Below are 21,158 nucleotides of genomic sequence, written 5' to 3'. Positions count from 1 at the left end.
AATCTTTTAACCATTATATCAGTAATTATCATCTAGATTGAATTGTGTCAAAGGCCTCTGTTATCCCCCCAAAAGGAAGTAAGTATGAATTCTTTCAACATTAGTTTGTTGATGCATGGAGATTCAACGTCACCGTGCCCATTCAAAATCAAAGTTACATCCATGACCAAGTAAATTCAAGCCTACTGAATGCACAAGTTGTCTATGAACGAGTTGAAACAGTTAACAGACAGTAGGTTAACAGAAAAAGTAGCAAAGTTATTAATGATCATATAGATTTAGTTGAATACAACATGACCCAAGCATTGTAGGTTCAAAATTTTAACATCTTTTACACATTTCTGATTTCATACTGAATTGATTCCGAGCATAAAATTAAATCTCTTGACCTTGGTCACAAAACATAACCACAAGGTACGGTCCAGTTAACACCGAAAACTCATTCAGTGTGGCTCAATGAGTTAACAAACCTGCAGTTGTTCCTAACTTCTCCATTGACAAAACTATCAGCATTAGTAATATTTCCCATCTTTACCATAGATTCAGCAAACTGCTTGAAAAACTGCAAGGGATCGTCTGCATATTTTCGCACTAGGTACTTGGTTTGTATCCCAAACATGCTTGAATACATTTCTTGATCTGAGTTCAGGAGCCCCTGACCTTTTAGCAGGATCTGATAGTATGAGTTGTCGAAAAGATCAGGAGTTTCGTAATCTAATGCAGATACATTATTGTTGTTACCCCCAACTGCAGGACAAACAGATCTTAGGTTGCTAAGGTGAGCTTCTGACAGAGGGTCTTTTTCTGATGTCAAATCAAAGTCTCCATAGATTCTTGCCCTGAAATTCTCACATCGTGCCATTCCGATGGTGTGAGCACCTACAGATTCAATGCATAGCAGTAGCAATATATAAGCTATCATGATCAAATTCATAACCAAATATTTTGTACAATACTTTGTTACTAGTAATTAGCAGGCAGTAGTAAACAGAGAATGTATCGCGCTATTTTAAATCCAAACTAACCTGAGAGGGCTACCATATCAGTGACAGACAGACCCTGGTAAGCAAACTTTGAGATGAGGGAAAGAAGGCCTTCATTAGCACCAGGAATGTTAGCCTCAGCTAGTTCAGGGTTTGTACTTCGAGCATCCTTCCTTCCCAACGGAACATCCCAGTACGGCCCTCCAACCTTCAGAAAAACAGGACAATGATGTTAAAAACTAATTTGCCAAAGAAATGAACTAGTCACAAACTCACAATTACTGGTATATTGTGGTATAAATTTGTAAGCTTTATCACTTGTACTAAATTAGTTACCAAAATAACCGCGTCCCTAGCTGCAAGAGTGAGGATATCAGCACAAGATACAACTCCGGGACACTCAGACTCCACCATCATCTTAATCCTATCCATAATCTTAAACCCTCTCAAGGATTGCTTATTTTGACTAGCTTTCTTTTCTCCTTTAAGTGTCAAGGTATCATCCAATAGCACTGATCCATCGCACCCCTGTAATCAATATCACAACACAGTCCATCCATACATAATTAATTATCATCAAACTTGTACATAATATATAGTTTACAAAAATTCAAATCAAAGGTGCTCGAATCTAGACCAACCTGAACAAAGCAATCATGCATGTGTAAACGTACAATAGTAGCTGCATTACGAGGGTCAGAAAGAACAGCACACTCCATTTCTTTCCTCACAATACTAAGCAATCGAGGACACGTAGACTTGTAATACTCCAATGTTAAAGGAGGGCTAAATGTATCAGCACTAATCAAGCTTATAGCCACCAAAACTAACAACATGAATACACTTTTCGAAACATCAGTTAGCGCCATTTTCGCTACAAAATCTATTGTTTAATTTTCTCTAGGGAAGAATGAGAGGGAGTGTGAGAGTGAACAAGTATTTAAGTGTAAAGAATGGCGGCCTACGCTTTATTTTTATATACAACTAAGTTTGTCTTGTAATTGTTAATTACTCTCGTGTTAGAAGCTAAAGTTAAAGTCAAGAGGAGATGCAACTAATATTAAGGTAGTTGAGAACACCCTAATTCAAGTTATATGTACAAAAGTGAATAGATCAAAAGTAAGAAAGAAAGAAAAAAAAATTGAGCATCATTGAATGTCAAAGATTAATTAATTATTAGAGGGTAAGCCACCAACTTAAATACATGATTTAGATAATTAGTTAAGATTATTAAGTAGTACAAATTTTGAGAAAACCTTAAAATTCTTCGTCGTTTTGTTGTCTGAGATCATCTGAAAAAGGTTATTGAATCACTGAAGTATAACTGACTGAAGTTGATTTTTTTTTTTTTAACAATAAGAACTTACTTTTAATTGTGTTTTTATTTTGCATGAAAATATGATGCAAATGAGTTAACTCAAGTACTTCTTCTGTCCTATCACCAGAGTATTCAATTCGCACTCAGTTCGAAATCAATTTTCGTTAATAGCTTACTCGTAGTATTTGTAGTTAATACTACGGAGTACTTCATAGTAATGTGACAATTAAATCTAAGTGAATGTAAGATAATAAACTTTAAACTTTGGCCATTCAAGATACTGTAGAAATTAATACGTTTAATGATGATCTTCAACTTTACCACCTCATAATCATGCGATCTATAAGTGTAATTGAATATTATATATACTAACATACAGATTAAAAACCGTTCATAAGAAAGTATACATATCAAGTTATTCACTCAACTTCGAACATTATTTTTTGCATCAAAAAATAAAAGAGAAAAAATGAGTAATTTTTAAAGACTATAAAAATGCTTAATATAGATGTTGAATCAAATATCAAAGAAAATTAAAGTTAAAAGTCTCACCACCTTGGTTATCTATTAATTCTTCTTTCATACTTAACTCCAAATTTCCAATATACCTAACTTGGAATATGAATGTATATTTTGTGCTATTATTTTTCATTGGTTCATTAATGTACCAGCTTAAGGCACCAATAATTAGCATTGATTCTTTTCTTTTATTGAGAGGAAAGTTAGCAAAGTAAAAGACGTACTAAAATGGTGAAGAAAAATTAGTACTGAGCTGAAAACATAGATTCCCAAAAGTAGGTCACCTGACTGCTCTGCTAATGGAAATCATCCTGCTGTTCCTATCATATTCATCCTGCTACTACTACAAAATTCAATTAGACTTTAAGAGAGTAGAACTATTCAAACATGAGTGTTTTATCTAGAAGCAGCCCAAATAGAAGTCGCTTTTGCTGTCAATTTTCTTAAGTTGTTAACTCTTAGAGATGAAGGAAAGAAGAAAGAAATGAGAATGAATAACATGGTCAAATTAATTGGTTGTTAGACCATGGTCATCAAAGTGAAAGCCAAGAACTTGCACCAAAAAATCAGTGCCATGGAGCCAGAAGCATAGAAGTTCCACACTATCTTTCGTTGTTTCATTTTCTTAATTATGCAAACAAAAAAATTCACTAAAATAAAGGACATGTTAAGCAGAAATACTAAAATACTGAGCCAAAAAGATTGAATAACATTACCAGTGCATGCATGTATCCTCAAAATGTGAATTTTTCAGCCTAAAGCTTAAAATTGTTCAAAGTATAACATCTTTCTCAATAAGCACTTTCTTTTAGATGGCAATATGAAGTCTGTCTAACACAACTACAATGAACCTTATCAGGTGTACAACTCTGTATCAAGCAAAGGATTCTTAAGCCAACTAGACTTCATCTCATCTTCATAGCTTGAAGAAGAGAAATCAAAACCAGGCAAAATATCCTTTACCAGAAGAGATTTAACCAACTGCATCACAGGTATACCATAATCAGGCCAGGAAACGCACAAAATACCTCGGATATTCCTGATCTGGCATCGGGCCAACAGAGCAGCACCAAGACCGTCCACCACACTTCCTGATGGGAAATAGTCCATGTCCTTCAGAAGGGATGGCCCACTAGAGGCTTCACCAAAACCTTTTCTTTCTGAGGATGTCTCCAGCTTGTAGGCCACAGTATCATCCCTTGATAACTTCCCACGAAACTTCTGTATCTGAACAGAATCTAAGACCAATACCCTCTCTGGAACAATCTTTTCAGCGAGAAACAGTTTTGAAACAGCGTGACATCTCTCTGCAGGTACATGAAACTGGACACAAACAATGAGGACCAACTTTTCAGTATCATTTAGTGAGTAAATATTGCAAGATTTATTCTTCAAAGAAGAAGCAATGGTGTTTCCAGAGTAAGAAATCTCAGGGAGGATGAGCGTTCCTATGAGTTTTTTAGAGGACACATGATGAAATATATGAAGAGATGGGGGTGAAATGGCAAAGATAAGGAGTGAAGGACGAAGAGTTTCGTTAGTATAAGGATCTGTGAGCACGATGAATGGAGTTGGAAGTGAAGGAGATGGAGGGACAAAGATGTTGAGATCCTCATCAGAGAACCTTGAAGGTGGGGGAATGTCAGTCAGCACATCATCCATGGCTTTTAAAGCTTGAAATGGTCACTCTGCAAGTTGCAACATTGGAAAGTTAGCAAAGCTCAAAAACTTTGTGCCTAAGGGGTATTGCATAGTAATTAATAAAGCACTTAACTTATAGCATAATTCAGATTTCAGAAAGTAGCAATGGTCATATACTAAAGATTTAAAGATAAATCATTCCCTTTTCTTATAATAATCTCTCCAACCGTTATAAAAGGTATACAAACTTAATAAAGTAGTCACCTTTACTAAAATTGTACTCTCATTGTCAACTTTTATTCAAGTTAGAAATAAAAAGAATAAGATAACACAGCTTAAATTCTGTTTCACACCTCTATTTTTTTACTTACACCATATCATCAATTAAATTTGTACTCCATAGCATTTTAGAGTTACTGAGTTCATACATTACCATAGAGCCTGAAAAATCTTTGACAAGGTCTAGAAGTGGGATACTTCAAAAATAATCATTTGATGAAGTATAACACCATAAAGTTTATAATTTCCAATACCCATTTCTCTTGTTTTATCTGAGTGAACATATCAAGGCTGGTAGGTGGTGACTAATAACACAGATGATATAGCCCAATACCTTAACCAATGTGAATGCAAAACCTAGTTGTTTGATTGACCTAGGCCCAGGAGAAGAAATACAGCCAAATAAACCTCAATGGCTCGATCGATAAACTGTATTCAGGCAGTAAACTTTTGACTGCTCCTTGAAAATCTCAATATTATTCTTCACGTCCTGAATATCTAAATCTTGTCTAATGTAACCAGTATCCAGTCTGGTTTGATGGCAGCCAGCCAGCCACATTGGTAAGGGGTATAAACTATAAAGTCATGACACACAAATTCTTAATCTAAGGAACTCAAAAATTCTATAGTTAGCTAGTGTCGTAGCTATAAAAGATACTCTCTACATTGTAGCAATAACTACTGTATCTAATTTCAACCATCTTAGAAAGGCATTATATCTACGAAAAAATTAGTTGGGGCACTTGTAAGGAACAGCAGTTTACTTGTTCAGTTTGTTTAAAATAGCAACTCCACCCAATAGGGATAAGTATGCATATATTATCACCTCCCTCGACCTTGTCTGCAATCGTATCTTCATCAAACTTCGTGGACAGTGAACCTTGTGGTTAATAATGTTGTAGTAAATATAACCTAGTGAATCTCCCATACATCCTCTTTTTCCAACAATTCTTGTAGTTCTCATCAAAATTATGTCGTTGAAGTTCTTTGTTCCATGATTTGCAGCTTAACAAACCTAATATATATCACAGCCTAAAGCATGATATCACAAGTCTAATCCTCCATTACATCACCCTGGTGGAAGACTAGAAGCCTATTAACAAGGATTTGATTGAGAAAATTCAGAGCAACAGAATTTGTGAGCAAACACATACCACCCTCCAGGGCTACAACATCATTGACTACTACAGTAAAACTAGACTAGCAATAGTGGCAATACAAGTTGTAACACCCGTGAAACTTTACCATAACACACAAAACAACAATAACATTCATTCTAGCACACTTCCCATATTATCCTCACCGGGGATATCAATAATGAAATCACAACTGGTTTCCTTTTCTTTTACGTTTATAAGTGTGTGTAGAAATCAATACGTTCCTTGTAACTTGATCACCCTTATCAAAAATACAAGACGACACCAACAACACTCAATTTAATAGTAAACACAAAAGGTGAGATCATTCATAGTAATAATACTCCATAATTCAACACTCAAGACTAGTGCAGTAGACACACAATTAATAATTCCAATACTCCATGCCTTCTAAAACTTCATCAAAGCTTCATTTCTTATTTTTCCTCTAAACTGCCTCACATTGAACCTAAACAATGGCGTATTTCGAGATTTGGAAGCCTAGGCTGGTCAACTCTACTAACTCTTTATTTCATTTCAAACCCTTTATTTTGTTATGCTAATTACCATCAATAGATTCCAACATTTTACTCTCAACGACGCAATTTTCAGAAATTTTCTTCATTAAGAAAAACCTATTTCAATACAAACTTTTTCTAGTATTACATGAATTTCATTATACCACTAATTGTTCAAAAAACCTAATCATTACAACAATCAACGAATTACCCCAATCTTCCCAATCCAAACCCTCAATTTATCTCTTTCTTCTTCTTCAAGATACATCAAAAAAACAACAATTACATAAATTGATTGACTGATTTCACTCAAATTAAAAATAAATAAATAAATAAACCTAAATTTGAGATCGAAATAACCTAAACAACGGTGAATTTCAAATTGAGGTAACATTGAAACCCTTAAATTATGAATTAATTGGAAATGAAAAGAGATTGAAGAGAGAGAAATACCTTGAGCTAGGGTAAGTATTCAACGGTGCTTACGACGGCGGAGAGTAGCAGAATACGGCGGCCGGAAAAGAGAAGACGGCGAAGGAGAAAGTAGTTGAGTTCAGTGGAAGTGGAACAGGAATGGAGTATGGAGTTAAATAGTTAATGTTTTATTTTGGAGTATTTTTTGGGGATGGGAAAAGTGTAGTTAGCCTATTTTTAATTGCAAACTTTTTACTTTCTTAGTTTTATCACTTTATGCCTTGTTTTTCAAAAGCTTTTTCTTTCTGTTTGTATGGCAAGTAAATAAATGCATATCAATAATGGCTTAAATTAGTTTGTGAGTGGGTTGTTTTAGATTAATCAAGGTCTCGGGTTTAAGTTTTGGAAACGCAGTAGCACTTGTTGAAAGAATTTTTTTTTTTTTAATTTGAATTGGTTTGAATTTAGGCCCATTTGATTTGATGTAAAATGTTTTCATGAAAAACGATTTTTTCATTTTTCTCATTTTCCTTTGTTTGGTTTGTGAAACGGTGGAAAACGATTTTTCCAATGGTGGAAAATTATATATCCTATATGGTGGAATACATTTTTCTTCATAAAACAAGAGAAGCCACATTTCTCTTCCCTCCTCCTTACCTCCCCTCCCTTCTTACTTTCCTCTCCTCCATCTTCACATTTTCACCCCTATTTTTAATTTCTCTATAACTTTTATTGATGGAACCAAACAAAAGAAAACTAATTGGTAATTGTGATTTTCCTGAAAAAATGTTCTACATGAAAACTAATTTTTTATTGAAAATGTTTTACATCAAACTAAACAGGGCTAGATTAGTCAGAATCTAATAGGCTCTACATTGCCAAGTATGCTTGTGTATATTCAAAAATAAATTAATATAAAAAAAGGGTATATCAATTTTTCATGTACAACTGTTATATCTAGGAAATTAGGGCTGGCAATCTCTGACCCAACCCGATAACCCGATCCGAAGTTACTGAAAGAAACCCGAACCCGAACAACCTGTATTTGACCCAAATTTCATATTTCTTAATAATATTAAGTGTTACATTATTTTTAATAGCTTCTAAGCACAACCCGAAACATACCCGAAATTTGACCCGAACCTAACCTGCTAACCCGAATTGCCACCCCTAATGGGAAAAATACTGCCTTTCTTGATGAACATGAACAACTAATTTAGGAAATACCCTAACTTTTCAAGGCATTCTATAGATAGAAGTGCATGTGACTAATAATCCTAGCTTCCTAACGAAAATATATGAGAAAATCCAAGCACCATCATCCCATAGTACGATTCTAAAGCCCCTTTTAGTTGTGAAATACTCCGAAGTATTTGATCTCCTCCTGAATACAATTAAAAACTCCTAACATAGACATTCAACAGATTCCAACATTTATGTGACAATGTTTATCACCGAATTAAGTAAACATTCACATAAATCCATCTTCATTACTCTTTTTTAGGGACCCGAACACAAGCTTTTAATCTTACAATCCCTTTTATCTTAGCTTAAGAAAGCAATTCATGTCATACTAACCTCATCAAGACCCATGCATATCAGCATATGAGACTTCTTGACCTTTGCTGCTTGCTTTAAGGTTCATTAACATTGAAGAGAGAGCGCAAGACGGAAATAGATTAACAATGTACGCTGTCTGACAATCTTATTCGATCCAGTAATATCAAATAATAGAATAAAGTTACTTGAAATGCCAGAGACCTTGAGTACTCTAAATTATGTTACATTTGAATACTGCACAAGATGACTGAGACCTCGAATATATTTGGTTATATGTGGGAACACTGTTAACTATCACAAAAAAATTGCTATGAATTGCTCAACTGTTGGAACAAAAGATTACAGGAAAGGTGCATCTTGAGAACCCTAGATGTTGAAAAGAATCCCTTGATCCAGCGTCTCAAACTCTCTTCAAGTCGAGGGTTACATTAGTAGAGTATTGTTTTCTGGCTAATATGAAATCGTATTGCCACTTCACTACGCCTTCAGTACGCCCTGTACATAAATAGCAAACTGCAAGTAGTCAGTAACTAATAACCTAAGCAAAAATTGGATTTCAAAGAAAACATATGCTTACAGCATATACCCTTGACTATGATGCAAGGTGGTGAACAGCTAAAGTTGCAATCCTTCCCCAAAGACCACGAAAATTTTAGATAGAACAGAAAGAGGAGAGAAAAGGGAAAGGAAACACAGCATACACGCTACCTCTGCAACATCTGGTGTTTATGCCGATCCATTTTAGATCAATCTTCATGTTCATCTTCAGAATCTAAAGAATAACAATAATAGCAATCAGAATATCATTGACAGTGACAATCAAACAAGTGATACATATAGATTTAATAATTGATATTAAAGTTTAATGCAACAAATAATTTGCCTTGGTGGCATGAGTTAGAATGCAAAATTTAGAAACCCATGTGGTTGGAGCTTATTCAGAATTTTGTTTTGCAATTTGAACTATTCTATCTACACTATCAAAGGGAAGGAGAGGGGGAGGGTTTGAGAAGGTGAGGACAAACAATGGAGGTTGAAGGGGGAGGGGGAACCTGGGCAGTAATAGAGGTGCGGTGGGGACAGCAGCAAGCTAACTTTGGTAGGTCAATACAATCCATTCATCAGTGATCAGGAAAGGGGGAATGGGTGGGGGTCGTTTAAAAGGTGGATAAGCAGGTAAGTGGAAGTATTTTGGTCAAAAAGAGAAATTGCCTTCCAGAAGTGATACTCCCTCCGTTCTGTGTTGTTCTTTCTTCAATGTTTTCAATGCCAACTTTAATCATGCATTTGTCATGATTCACGAATCTGACATGATCTCATATGATGACATGATGAACTTTCTTTATTATATTGGTGCACAGTTTGCTTGTTGTAATCGAGACATTCCTTCCAACTGAGGGAGTACATAGCAACTAAATTTAGATGAGCATAGATGGATGGTCTTTGTAGGATTGAAACAACAAGTTGAGAGGAGAAAGAAAACAAAGCCAAAATTCCGAAATAGAAGGGTCGGCAGCAAGAATCAAGAATTTATCCCCTATGGTCATTCACAAATACAGTTTTCTGGCATTTGCTTGTTTTGACTGCTACATTCTCTTGCAAACCCACTTTATTCATGTCTTTAAACTCCCTTCAATCAAGTCATCTTTAACCTCCTCTGACTTCTCTTGACATCCCCTAATTGACATCCCACGCGCCTTAAAGACCTAAACCAACGTAGTTGATCATCCCTTTTATAATACTCAATATGCAAGATTGTAACTCCAGATTTCCTCTGAATATCTACATTTTATATTCCTCAAGGTGTTCCCACACATCCATCTACATACACACCTCTAATAATGCCAATCTAATTGACTGAAGTATAGTATCACACAACACAATGCAACTCGTTAATCACTCCCAAAGTCCCAGTCTTACCCGTCTTGATTTGCCGGATTAAGAGTTAAGGTCAATGACGGGAAATAGGTTAAAAGGTGTCATTATCATGCTTCTAAGCATGCTTTTGATGGTCAATAGTTGAAATGAAGGATTTTTTTTTCTTTTTCTTTTTTTTTAAAGGTAAGAAGAAGGGCCCAACTAAGCCGGCACCTCTCACAGGTTTAGCCAGCCCAGCTCCACAGGTCATTGCTTGAGAGTAGAGGGGGGAGGTAAGGGAATCCCTCTACTCCCAAGCATTTTGTAGTTGGTGGGGCTCGAACTCGTGACCTCAAAGTCACAAGGTGAGTTCCCCACCAACTCCACCAAGCAAAGCTTGGTAGTTGAAATGAAGGATGGGCAGCACAAAAGAGAGTTTGAATCAAACTGGACCTCCACATCACAGTTTCACAAAAGAGAGTATGCTGAAAGACTTCTGTGCTCTACAAGCAAAGAATTAATAGCAAGGAGTCCATCTATGTAAAATGAGATGGGTATAGTTTCTGATCTGAATACCAAAATTGGAGAGGAAGACATGTAATAAAATACGAGTAAATAGTATGACAAAGCATTTACTATTTAAAATTACAAGTTTGCCCTGAAGCCAAATCACTTTTCCCAATAAAACATAAGATGAGTAAAGATTCGGGAAAAACTTCTGAATACTTTGAAGACAAATCAGTAATCTCTGTGTACGTAACATGTATAAATTTGATCCTCAATCAGCCATTTGGTTGTGGGAAATCTCACTGATCCAACAGGTCTAGAAACTTAACCATAGAAACAAACATTTGTGGATGCACCAAAAAAAAAGAAGCAAAGAAATACTCATCAATGCATATTGCAGCTATCCAAGTAGTGGATTAGAACTTGAATGATGATATCTGACCTAGCAAAAAATATTTGATGGCTACAAATTTTATTACGGCAGTGTAAGTAAACATGGCAAAAACAGTATCTTCTTCATATTTATAAAAGCACGATAACACAGGCCCTTGAGTGAAAAATTTTAGACAGAATACAAGGACAAGAATGAGAAATGTTCTTAACTTCTTAATATTACTAAATGCGAGATAACACAGATCTGCAAGTGTAAAAGTACCATATTTTCATAAGTGTTATTTTCTCTAATTTACTCACAAAAAAAAAGGCTGTCATTCTCAAAAGCTTTATAGGGAACAAAATAAAAAGCATAACATTGAAAAAAAAAAACAACTCAGGTGGTTGTAATGTTGCTCATCATAGCTAGTCAGCATAGAACCATAGAAACACTGGCTTGGTTACAGTTCCAGAGAAAGAGGAAAAATTAGATTAAGAAATTTAGCAAGAAGCTTACCTGAACGAACATCGTCACTTAGCTGACCTCTAGCTTGGACTTGCTTCACAAGCATTCGATACATTAGCACCCACCAATAAATATGAAGAACAAGCAAGCAGTACAGGAGAGTGTTGAACAAGTAGTAATAAATAGGTCCCTCGATTGGATGTTTCGACTTATCAACTGACTGGATAACTTCATAGCTGTCATACAAAAGAGAAGTGTATTTACTACATATAGGGGGGAATATAACCAAGAAATAGAAGAATCTATACATAAGTAGCTGGAAGCCTGGAGCTAGAGCAGCATGACATCCCCCAAAAGCCCTTAAAGAAAACAATTTCAGAATATATGTAAATACTAAATAGTAAAGATTCAGTAATATTCCTGCCTTCAGTCCAGAATATTTGAAATTTAAACCATAAGAAAATAGAGTAGACAGAACTGGAGCAATATAAAAAAAAAAAAAAAAAAGGTGTCTTTCAGATAGTGAATGACTCGGCTACTTTGTCCAGTAAAATGGCAAGGCCATTGGACCTGAATCATAATATAAGTCAAGAGGTTTTTATATTCAGTAAATAAGGATATTTACTCTTCACCTTAAATAAGGTGTCCTGATTCTGGACTGGTCTGCATCATACTGCTTTGGTTTAGTCTGACCTGATGTCCTGGTCTAACTAAATTTTGACCATATTGTTATACTCGTATATAGAGAGGAAAAGAAAGAGACGAAAAAAAATATCAAGTGGGATCATGTTTGTATGTATATTCCAAAAATTTAATATTCACAACTTATATTATTACCCAACTAAAGATATTTAGTAATAAGTAAACCAGATTGAAGCTCTGGTGTGACCGTGTGATTCTTTTTGGTCTGCCTAAGCTGATCTGATTATGACAAGAACAAGTTTATGAAATGAGGTAAAGAAGACTGGTTCTCAAAACAAGCGAATGTGTCAAATAACTAACCTTGTACTCCAAAGGATCCAAAATGGGTAGTATATGAGGCGGAGCAGGATCCAAGATATAACAAAGAGGATGAAAGAGATGCTAGCAATTGCTTCAAAACCACTGTATTTCGACATCTTCCCAACCTCAAGAAACACGTCACTTGCATCATGGAGAGCTAAAATCATCGCACCAGCTCGAGCAAATCTGTACATTCAAAAAAGGTAAAAAAAAAAAAAAAAAAAAAAAAAAAATTAAAAAAAAAATAAAAATAAAATGAGACTTGCATGCTCAAGCACATCTAAAATGTACTCAAAGCTGTATCTACTACATTCATATTAAGATACCCAAATATAATCAATTCTCAAGTTTACAAGATGGTATTCCCTTTTTAGTACATGATGATAATGTTACTAGTTCATAACAGCAGCATGGAGCACTATTCCTTTTGATGAAGTCATACTTAATTTCCACTTCATTTATGCTAAACAAATGCTCCTATATACTATGACAAGTGTACAACATCATCATCATCATCATCAACAACAACAACAACAATAAAGCCTTAGTCCCAAAATTATTGGGATCGGCTAACATGAATTGTCATATGAAGCCATCTGACAATGAAAAAAGGACATAAAACCATCTCCAATGGTGAGAGACTTCAAGGAATTTTTTTAAGAGAGAAAGAGAATTTTTCGCAAAGGATACCAATAAGTTGGTATCTAAACTTGGCAACTCTTTAAAAAATTGCTAAGTTTAGATACTCAACTTTAAGTTTCATTTGACAAAAAGTGTGGGCCCTTTATCAATATTATAATATATTATATAATTTATTTAAGTTTTAGTTTTTTTTTTTTTGAAAAACTTACAATATAGATTTGGTGGACCACAAATTGAAAGTGACATTAGTATACTTTAGAGAGTCTCACCATTGGGAAATTAGACTTCACATGAGTTGCTAAATTGAGAAGTGGGTTGTGTATTACCATTGCATGTAAAAAACATCTCATTTTGTATTTCAATACTCAAAAATGAGTCTCACCAATCGAGATGATCTAACATTATAACAAGATAACCAGTTGAAAAATTTCAAAAAAAAAAAAAAAAAAAAAGGTGTACAAACTCAGAAAAGAAAAAAAAAAAAAAAAAAAAAAGAGCATCCTAGTAAAATTTAAGAGAGTTTTAAAACTTAAAAGAGTACCAAAGAGTAAAATATAAGAAAGTTTTAAAGGAGTGGTATAAACAAGTGAGTAAAATCCATAATGGTTTAAGAAAACTTTAGCAAAGGAAAAATATTAAAAGTAATTGCTAAGATAAAATAAACAAAAGTGTATATATATAATCGTGACACGTTGCTGACGTGAATTTTCTCCCTCCACACCGCCCTATCCAACACCATATTTTCCTCTATCCCCAAAGAACTCATATCACTCTCAATCACCCTCTTCCATAACACTTGAAAGAAAAAAAAGAAAAATAAAAACAAAAAAGAGGGAGTACTAGTTAGACTTTAGGAGACTAAGGATTATTAAAAAGACATCTGTGGAGACTGAAGAGCAAATCAAAAGCATTAAGGGATTAATCTAAAAAAGTAAAAAGTCAAAATTTGAAGCGTGGTATAAAAATATGAAACATCAAAGGATATAAAAACATTAATTTAAAAGAGCAAAAGTTCATTAAAATTGCCAATCTTACTAAATGTCAAGGAATTAGTGGAGAGAGTGGCAAAGTTCAAGCAAAAACCTCCTTTCCAAAAGCAAGTTGGTATTATTACGCTGTAAGGTTCAGTCATCAAATGAGCTTATTCATTATAAAAAATTATGTATTGTTAAGCTGGAAAGATTTTATTAGAATTGGTCGATGGATTTTAAGCTGAGTTCAAACAGATTCATATTAGAACTTCTTTCCTACTAAGGATATTTGAGGTCTGCAGCTCCAGCTAAAGATCACCTTTCTCCAAGGTAGCAGCCAAGGGGAATATTCCAGGTAAATAATTTCAGTGTAGCAAGAAGATAGATTTTAGTACAGAAATTAAAAGCTATTAGAGTTTCTCTTCAATTGAGGCTTGATTGGGTAAGACCAGAGATTCCAATCTTTTTCTGTTGCCTTGGATAATGAGGATGGAAACAAAATGGCATACAGGTGCTGATGGATATAAGAACCTTAAAAGCCAGCATAATATCGCAGCCATTTACTTTTTGACAGCTGAGCCTGCATAAGATCCCCACTGCAATTTATTCCTCCTTTTCCCTAACCCCTTAATTTCCCAAGTATAATCAAAGAAAGAGAGAAAAGACTGGAGAGAAGGACAAGTAGAAAATGTCTGTGAGAAGCTTTAAGTGGGGCAACTATCAACAATGTCAAGAGAAGATCAAGCACTTAGACCCTGAATTTGTTGACCTTCAATTGGGAGGGTCATAAGTCTTATAAACTGTTATCCTGTTTTCAACTCATATGGAAACTCCTGTCGTGAGAGTAGCAGGTTAGCACGGTATATGCCTTTGTTCATAAAAGTTGGAACATCATTTCATTGAAATTTGAAAGCAAATTTTCTTTTCAATCTAGTGATGCATGTGGATGGAAAATACTAACAAATTATGAGGAGAAAGCTTTGTCATCAGAATTTGAGGTTTTCTGTTCAATGGTAGTTTTGTTGCTACGTTACCTTATAGATAGGGCCAACTGGCCAAGTGCTTAGTCACTTGCCTACTCTAAAATTTCATACACATTTTTATATAAATCTTTAGAATGAATGATAGTTGTTATGCATGAAACTCAATAGGATCAATTGCATGAAATTTTAAATTGATGTTATCTGGAGCAGAAATTTCAAGACAGCAATTTTGGAAGCTCATGCTTCAGAAGCACACAAGTTAAAAACAGTTATCAAATTTGCACTACACTTCAAGAAATTCAGAGGGTAAGCAACAAAGCGGTGAAGATTGAGAAGCGTAATATGTTTCCTAGAAAACTAGGTATATAATTTTGCACCAGTTACTATACTTATCAAAGTAAAGCAAAGTGGAAATTAAAAACAGAAGAATATGTCGTTCGTTGCAGTTGCGAGTCTGCAACTAAAAGATATAGCTTTCAAAATGCTGCAGAGAGTACTGCAGAGCTCGATGCTCCTAAATATGCAGTAAACTTGAGACTGAAAGATGGACTTGACCATACACCCCCATACGACCATACATCATTGATCTCTTAATCTCTTATGGAATATTGCTCCTTATGAATTTTAATAACAGCAATAAAATGGTCTAGCCAAAGCCATAAGTTGTGAAAATATTGTTTAGGTTTATCTTCTTTCTGCAGTTCAACCTTTTCTTGTTTTCTGTACCTTTTTCCAAGCAATCGGCAATCCAGAGAGGGGTGTGGATACAATACATTTAAGACATATTACGCATGTGAAGTGATATAATTATGAAAAGTACAGTTCGAAGAACTAAATGTGGTGGAGATTCAGACCTCTTCCTAATCAAGTCAAAGATCTAAATGCAGTGGAGAATAAGACCTCTTCCTAATCAAGTCTTGATCAATAAAGTTTATTGATTATCTATTCTAATTACAACAACATGAGGTAATCTTGTTCAAATCCACCCTTAACTCACCTCCTACAGCTACCTATTAATATACTATCATCTCTCCAATTCCACCCAATAACAAAATCTATAAATTGAATTATATTTGTGCCAAAATGACATTGTTCCTTATGATATGCCTAAAGACTACATATATGAAAAAACCCAGCGATAAACTAACACTTTTTTATATAGTAGACTAGAACATACTACCCAGAAGCCAGAACACCATTAGCAAAGATATCACAGCATACTCAGAATAAACTGTCAGAAAATATACCTGGCTGTATAAGACAGAACAATAAGAATGACGGTTGCAACATGATGCCCCATCGAAACACCAAAGTCAGAACGCCTTGTTTCCCAAAAAATAAGTGCAAAGATTGAATATGTATAGAACCCAGCTGTATACATATAAAGGCCTTTCAACTTCATCCTACATAGAGAACAATAAGAGAAAATGCATACAACTCAAAACTTTGACAAGCAAGCAGAAAAGTGGCCATCGAAGAGAGTAAAGTATCTTACTTCGTTTTCTGGTCAGGCCAGATCTGATCACCAGGCCCCACCCAAAAATATTTTGTGTCGGTGAACCAAGGCTCACTATAAGTCACAGAAAGAGCAAGAATTTCTGCAGACAGATAATACACACATTTCCAAGCTGATTCCTTGAACTTTCTTAACTTCTTTTTCCCATCAGCATCACCATCTTTTATCTGATAATTCTTTCCAAAAATCAACCTTTTCCCTATTTTCTGCACCAAATAAACAAATGTTAGATTAAGATGGAACACAACTGTAGAATGCTAGCATAAACATAATTACTGAAGTAGCTCAGAAGGCCTTGACAAGATAAAATCAGAATCAAAACCCTTCAATTTACAAATTGAACTTCCAGCTCATAACTACAGAATTACAACTAGCAACTAACTTTCCACTTTGGCATGATTTCCAGAATCGCAAGTCTGGACCACGTGATAGAATTAGAATGATGACTAAGTAAAAGTGATACTAAAACAATCGGGAAGGGTGGAACAGCAAAAGAGGGCTGCTCAGCCCTTTATAAATTTTGTATTATAGATTTATAGATAATTTGAGATCCCAGTAAGGCAGTAAGGTTGGATCTAGACAAGATGCCTAGCAAAATCCTATAGCTTTAGGTTCGGAAAATGGTTGTAGAAGAAAACATACCATGGACGCCACCTCTCTGAATAGCCTAAAAGTACACTATCGCCAGACGATGCAAAGATTGCATTACAATAGTTTAAAATTTAGACACAATGAGACTTAAAGCATTGGTATCTATCTAGTCCTTAATACATTGTAATCTCATTGTTTCATGATAGTCACTCCTATATCAGAGATAGGAGGGTTTAGCCTTAGCCAATGATCCTATGACAACATATGAGATAAGGACGCCTCAAAGAAAGATGACCATTACTCTAAACTTGACAATAGTTTTCCCATCTATAAAGTATTTAATAAATGTAGCAACACTCCCTACCATTTTTGTGCTGGAGAAACTACATTTCTTGCGGGAAGACATAGCAACAGTACTTAAGGGCAAAAGCATGGGTTATCACATAAAGACCTTGCTTTTCTAATTGACTCGGAGTGGGTGAACTGTTTATTCAATCCCCATAAGAGGTAGACATTAGGCGATGCCAACTTACACTATGTTTGGATAAAGGGAAATGGAGATTAGGAAGAGAAGAGATATGGAGGGATGCATCATCCTTTGTTCGGATATCTAATGCAAGTAGGGAAAGATAGGACATGGAAGGATCCATTTTCCTTCCCCTTTTAATAAACCAAATCCCTCCATTGTTGGAATGATTTGGAAGGAACATGAAAGTTCACCTTCTCCCTCCCCTCACCTCCCTTTCCCTTCCCTCGTTTTCCTTCCCCTCCCTTTCCCTTCGCTATTGTTATCCAACCATAGTGTTAAGCAACAATTCCAGCAATGCTGACCTAAACTGAATTGCCACAACGGCACAACCCACAATTCAGTTAAACACAAACATGCCAACATGTTCGTTCAACACTCAGGCCATAAAATTACACCATTAACAGCCATTGACATAACATAATTGGAGTAGGAATAAAGTTGTGTATATAATCTTATACAAACACACTACTTTAGAATTCTATATTTTGGGCATCACTTTAAAAAATCCATGCCAAAAAGACTAACTTTAACTAATGCTTGGACAGTTTGGGCATTCAGGGCACTTGCTAATTTTTGTATCAGACAATCTAACAATTAATACCACCCTAATAAAAACCCGCAAATTCTTGTATCAGATGGTCTAACAATTAATAACACAATCAAATTAGTAAGCTAATAGTTCCAACATATAATGCCTACAATGAATCACTCAATTGACAAAAGCATAATACAAAAAATCAAATAAAAAATGGAATAAAACTAAAAATTGAAGAGATAAGATTGAAGGGATTAGATTATACCTCGAAAACAACTCTATCCAAGAAGAAACGAACGGAAGGGAAGAAGAGAGCAAAAAAGGGAAGAACAATGAAATCATTGGAAGTGGGGTCAGATTCTTGTTGCCAATCAATGGAAGTGAAGAAATCGATCAAACCCATGATTAGTTTTGTGAATCAGATTTAGGGGAGAATCTAATCTATAATTTAGAGAGAGAAAGGAGGGATCTTTTTGTTGTTCTTCAGAGAAGAAGAGAAGGCTGACATAAGTCTTCGTCTCCTCTGTTTCTTTTCTCTCTCTACAAATTCTAAAATTCTGCAAATTTGCCAGAGTAGTGGAAGAATTGGCTAGGCTACTAGTCCGGGCCGTCCGGCTGCTATCATAAAAAGTTGATCATCATTCATCCTTAAACTTACCACTTTGATTTGGACAAAATCAATAAATAAAAGATAAAATATTTGTGATCCAACCTTGGGTAATATAAAAATCTAGTGAACAAGATTAAAAGATAAAATATTTTGTTTTACAAAAGGTAAAATAAAAGAGTTGGGGATAACTAGAGCCGTTAAAGTTCACCCGTTTTTGAATGATTTTGAGATCCATTGATAAGAAGAAAGTGATAGTATATGTTTGATTTATATGATCATATATATAATCCATTTTGATCTATTGTTTGCAAAAGAAAATATAGTACTTTCTTAGTTTTTTTTTTTTTTTTTTTTTTTTTTTTTTAAATGCATCACTTAAAAAGTCATGGACTCCTAAAGTCCTAAGCAATTTTGGAGATTAAAGAGAAAAAATAAAAGTGTAATATAAGAAATCAATAGAGAGAATTTATTAATTAAAGATAAAAGTAATGCATCTAAATTAAAACTTATATATAAAAAAGTGATGCCAGTATCTAAAAAAAGAAAGTGATATAATATGACATTGTTTAGTTGGTATCGCGCGTATGTAAAAAGATGAGGTTGCATGTTTAAGGCCTCATTCTTTAGACATGCTTTGTTGTAATCTGCTTCAATCTGCTCTGCTCTACTTTAATCTGCTCTGCTTTAGTCTGCTCTGCCCTGCTCTGCTCTGCTTAGAAATAATACTTACTATTGAAATATTATAATAATAATTAATATAATTATGTCACCATGATGTGGTATAAAATAATACCATGGGTGGAGTTCAATAGTATACGTTTTTCCCAACTCTCCTTGCCATGGTGTAATTTTGACCCATTGGTATGGATGCTCTTAGAGGTATGTTGGACATAACTCCATTGAGTAAATCAATAGAAGCTTAAGAGGTCTTGGCTTTTGTTATTACACAAGTCAAAAGCAACCATATATGTGTATTGAAGATGCTCAAAATAATAAGAATGGCATATCATATCGTGCCTGAATGAATGATGTCTTCGATAAATGCAAATTACTAGTTATATCAAGGATCACTATTATGGAGATAATAAATTCATTCTTTTGGGTCGTCATTGTCTATGGCTAGATTATGATAAATAATCTTTGGGCTAGTCAAATAGTCCAAAGCCCTATAGGATGGATCCTATGAGGTCACACAATAAGGGTATTGAGTTAAACAAGTAAGAGGCCCATTAATGGGCCTCATGAGAACATGACTAACCATGAATATGATTGGGCTAGAGTAGTTAGATTAGAGTTAGGATTTTGGGCTTGATATGGACTATTATTTAGAGATGTGATTTATTCATCTATAAATAAGATCCATGCCTAGAGTTGCAAGTAAGTCACAATTAACTTACAGTGAATTGGACATCAAGGCAACCAATCTCAAACCCTAAAGCTCTCTCGCACGCCCCTCCCCCTTGTCGTCCGTACACATGGCCACCTCCCCTTGGTGGCGCGTGGTGTTGGTTCTTGGCTAGTTCGTTCCTCTCCTCTCCGTAGAAGGTAGATTAGAAGCATTCAGTCACGACTAACTAGCATTAGTGGAGGTTTAATCCGTGCCCGTGGACCAAGTAGAGGAATCACGCTTGAGGTTCTTTGTCTCCCTAGTTCTTGCTCGATCATTCGTAGAATCACGCTTCAAAGGTATAATTACTTATTATTTACGTGTTAAGCATGTGATCTTGGGATTAGGTGTATGAATGTGATTCATATTTTTCCGCATTATAGTACCTATAAACTCTTACAGTGTCTTCCAGGTTCATGTAGGGGTATTAAAAGATGAGCATAATGAAAACCAGAGGTTTTTTCCTAGGTTATATTGACATGCCACACAATTTGGCATGTCCGTACAACGTTAGCGTGCCCATGCCAAAAGTTGCACGCCAATGCAACCTCTGTTTCTTGAGTTCAATAGAATCTAGTTAGTGCAGTATTTTGTGACATGGCATACCCTTTCACATGGGAATCCGTGGATACATACCCGTAAATAATGTTTTGCCTCATTTATAATTTATGAGACATAATATATGTGTCGATTGTAGCTGATTTGTTAGACACAAAAAAAAAAAAAAAAAAAAAAAAAAAAAAGGTAGAGTGACAAATAGTTTTTCTGGGTTGACCTTTCTGCTTTGTGAAATAGAGAATAAATTAGAGGAAAATTCTTTTT

General features: G+C 35.0%; 3 protein-coding genes across 3 annotated transcripts; all 3 read right to left on the bottom strand.

Annotated features, from left to right (window-relative positions):
- Positions 1–237: 237 nt before the first annotated feature.
- Positions 238–2,254, bottom strand: LOC145601488 (peroxidase 11-like). The gene is made up of 4 exons (XM_081657508.1): positions 1,625–2,254; positions 1,320–1,511; positions 1,026–1,191; positions 238–879 (listed from the first exon to the last, which is right to left on the bottom strand). The coding sequence occupies exons 1-4, from the start codon at positions 1,850–1,852 to the stop codon at positions 440–442; spliced, it is 1,026 nt and encodes a 341-aa protein (XP_081513634.1). The 5' UTR covers positions 1,853–2,254; the 3' UTR covers positions 238–439.
- Positions 2,255–3,509: 1,255 nt separating this feature from the next.
- On the bottom strand, positions 3,510–7,030 carry LOC145601489 (uncharacterized). The gene is made up of 2 exons (XM_081657509.1): positions 6,848–7,030; positions 3,510–4,508 (listed from the first exon to the last, which is right to left on the bottom strand). The coding sequence occupies exon 2, from the start codon at positions 4,480–4,482 to the stop codon at positions 3,676–3,678; it is 807 nt and encodes a 268-aa protein (XP_081513635.1). The 5' UTR covers positions 4,483–4,508; positions 6,848–7,030; the 3' UTR covers positions 3,510–3,675.
- Positions 7,031–8,485: 1,455 nt separating this feature from the next.
- Positions 8,486–18,941, bottom strand: LOC145601620 (ceramide synthase 1 LOH3-like). Its single transcript, XM_081657672.1, has 7 exons — positions 18,605–18,941; positions 16,664–16,890; positions 16,416–16,571; positions 12,573–12,758; positions 11,622–11,806; positions 9,077–9,140; positions 8,486–8,863 (listed from the first exon to the last, which is right to left on the bottom strand). Exons 1-6 carry the CDS (start codon positions 18,740–18,742, stop codon positions 9,115–9,117), a joined length of 918 nt encoding a protein of 305 aa, XP_081513798.1. The 5' UTR covers positions 18,743–18,941; the 3' UTR covers positions 8,486–8,863; positions 9,077–9,114.
- Between the last annotated feature and the right edge of the window lie 2,217 nt (positions 18,942–21,158).

The sequence above is a fragment of the Chenopodium album genome, chromosome 21 (genome assembly GCF_948465745.1).
Source record: "Chenopodium album chromosome 21, dcCheAlbu1.1, whole genome shotgun sequence".
NCBI classification, from domain to species: Eukaryota; Viridiplantae; Streptophyta; class Magnoliopsida; order Caryophyllales; family Amaranthaceae; genus Chenopodium; species Chenopodium album.
The sequence above is the reverse complement of the archived record's forward strand: the minus strand, read 5'-3'. Positions and strand labels throughout refer to the sequence as shown.

Coding starts and splice junctions, on each gene's coding strand:
- LOC145601488 (XM_081657508.1), bottom strand. CDS start 1,852: ATGGCGCTAACTGATGTTTCGAAAAGTGTATTCATGTTGTTAGTTTTG. Junction 1,512..1,624: donor TGCATGATTGCTTTGTTCAG/GTTGGTCTAGAT, acceptor TATTGATTACAG/GGGTGCGATGGATCAGTGCT. Junction 1,192..1,319: donor CTAGGGACGCGGTTATTTTG/GTAACTAATTTA, acceptor GTTTTTCTGAAG/GTTGGAGGGCCGTACTGGGA.
- LOC145601489 (XM_081657509.1), bottom strand. CDS start 4,482: ATGGATGATGTGCTGACTGACATTCCCCCACCTTCAAGGTTCTCTGAT.
- LOC145601620 (XM_081657672.1), bottom strand. CDS start 18,742: ATGGGTTTGATCGATTTCTTCACTTCCATTGATTGGCAACAAGAATCT. Junction 16,572..16,663: donor TGGCCTGACCAGAAAACGAA/GTAAGATACTTT, acceptor TTCTCTATGTAG/GATGAAGTTGAAAGGCCTTT. Junction 11,807..12,572: donor TGGATCCTTTGGAGTACAAG/GTTAGTTATTTG, acceptor TTTGTATGACAG/CTATGAAGTTATCCAGTCAG.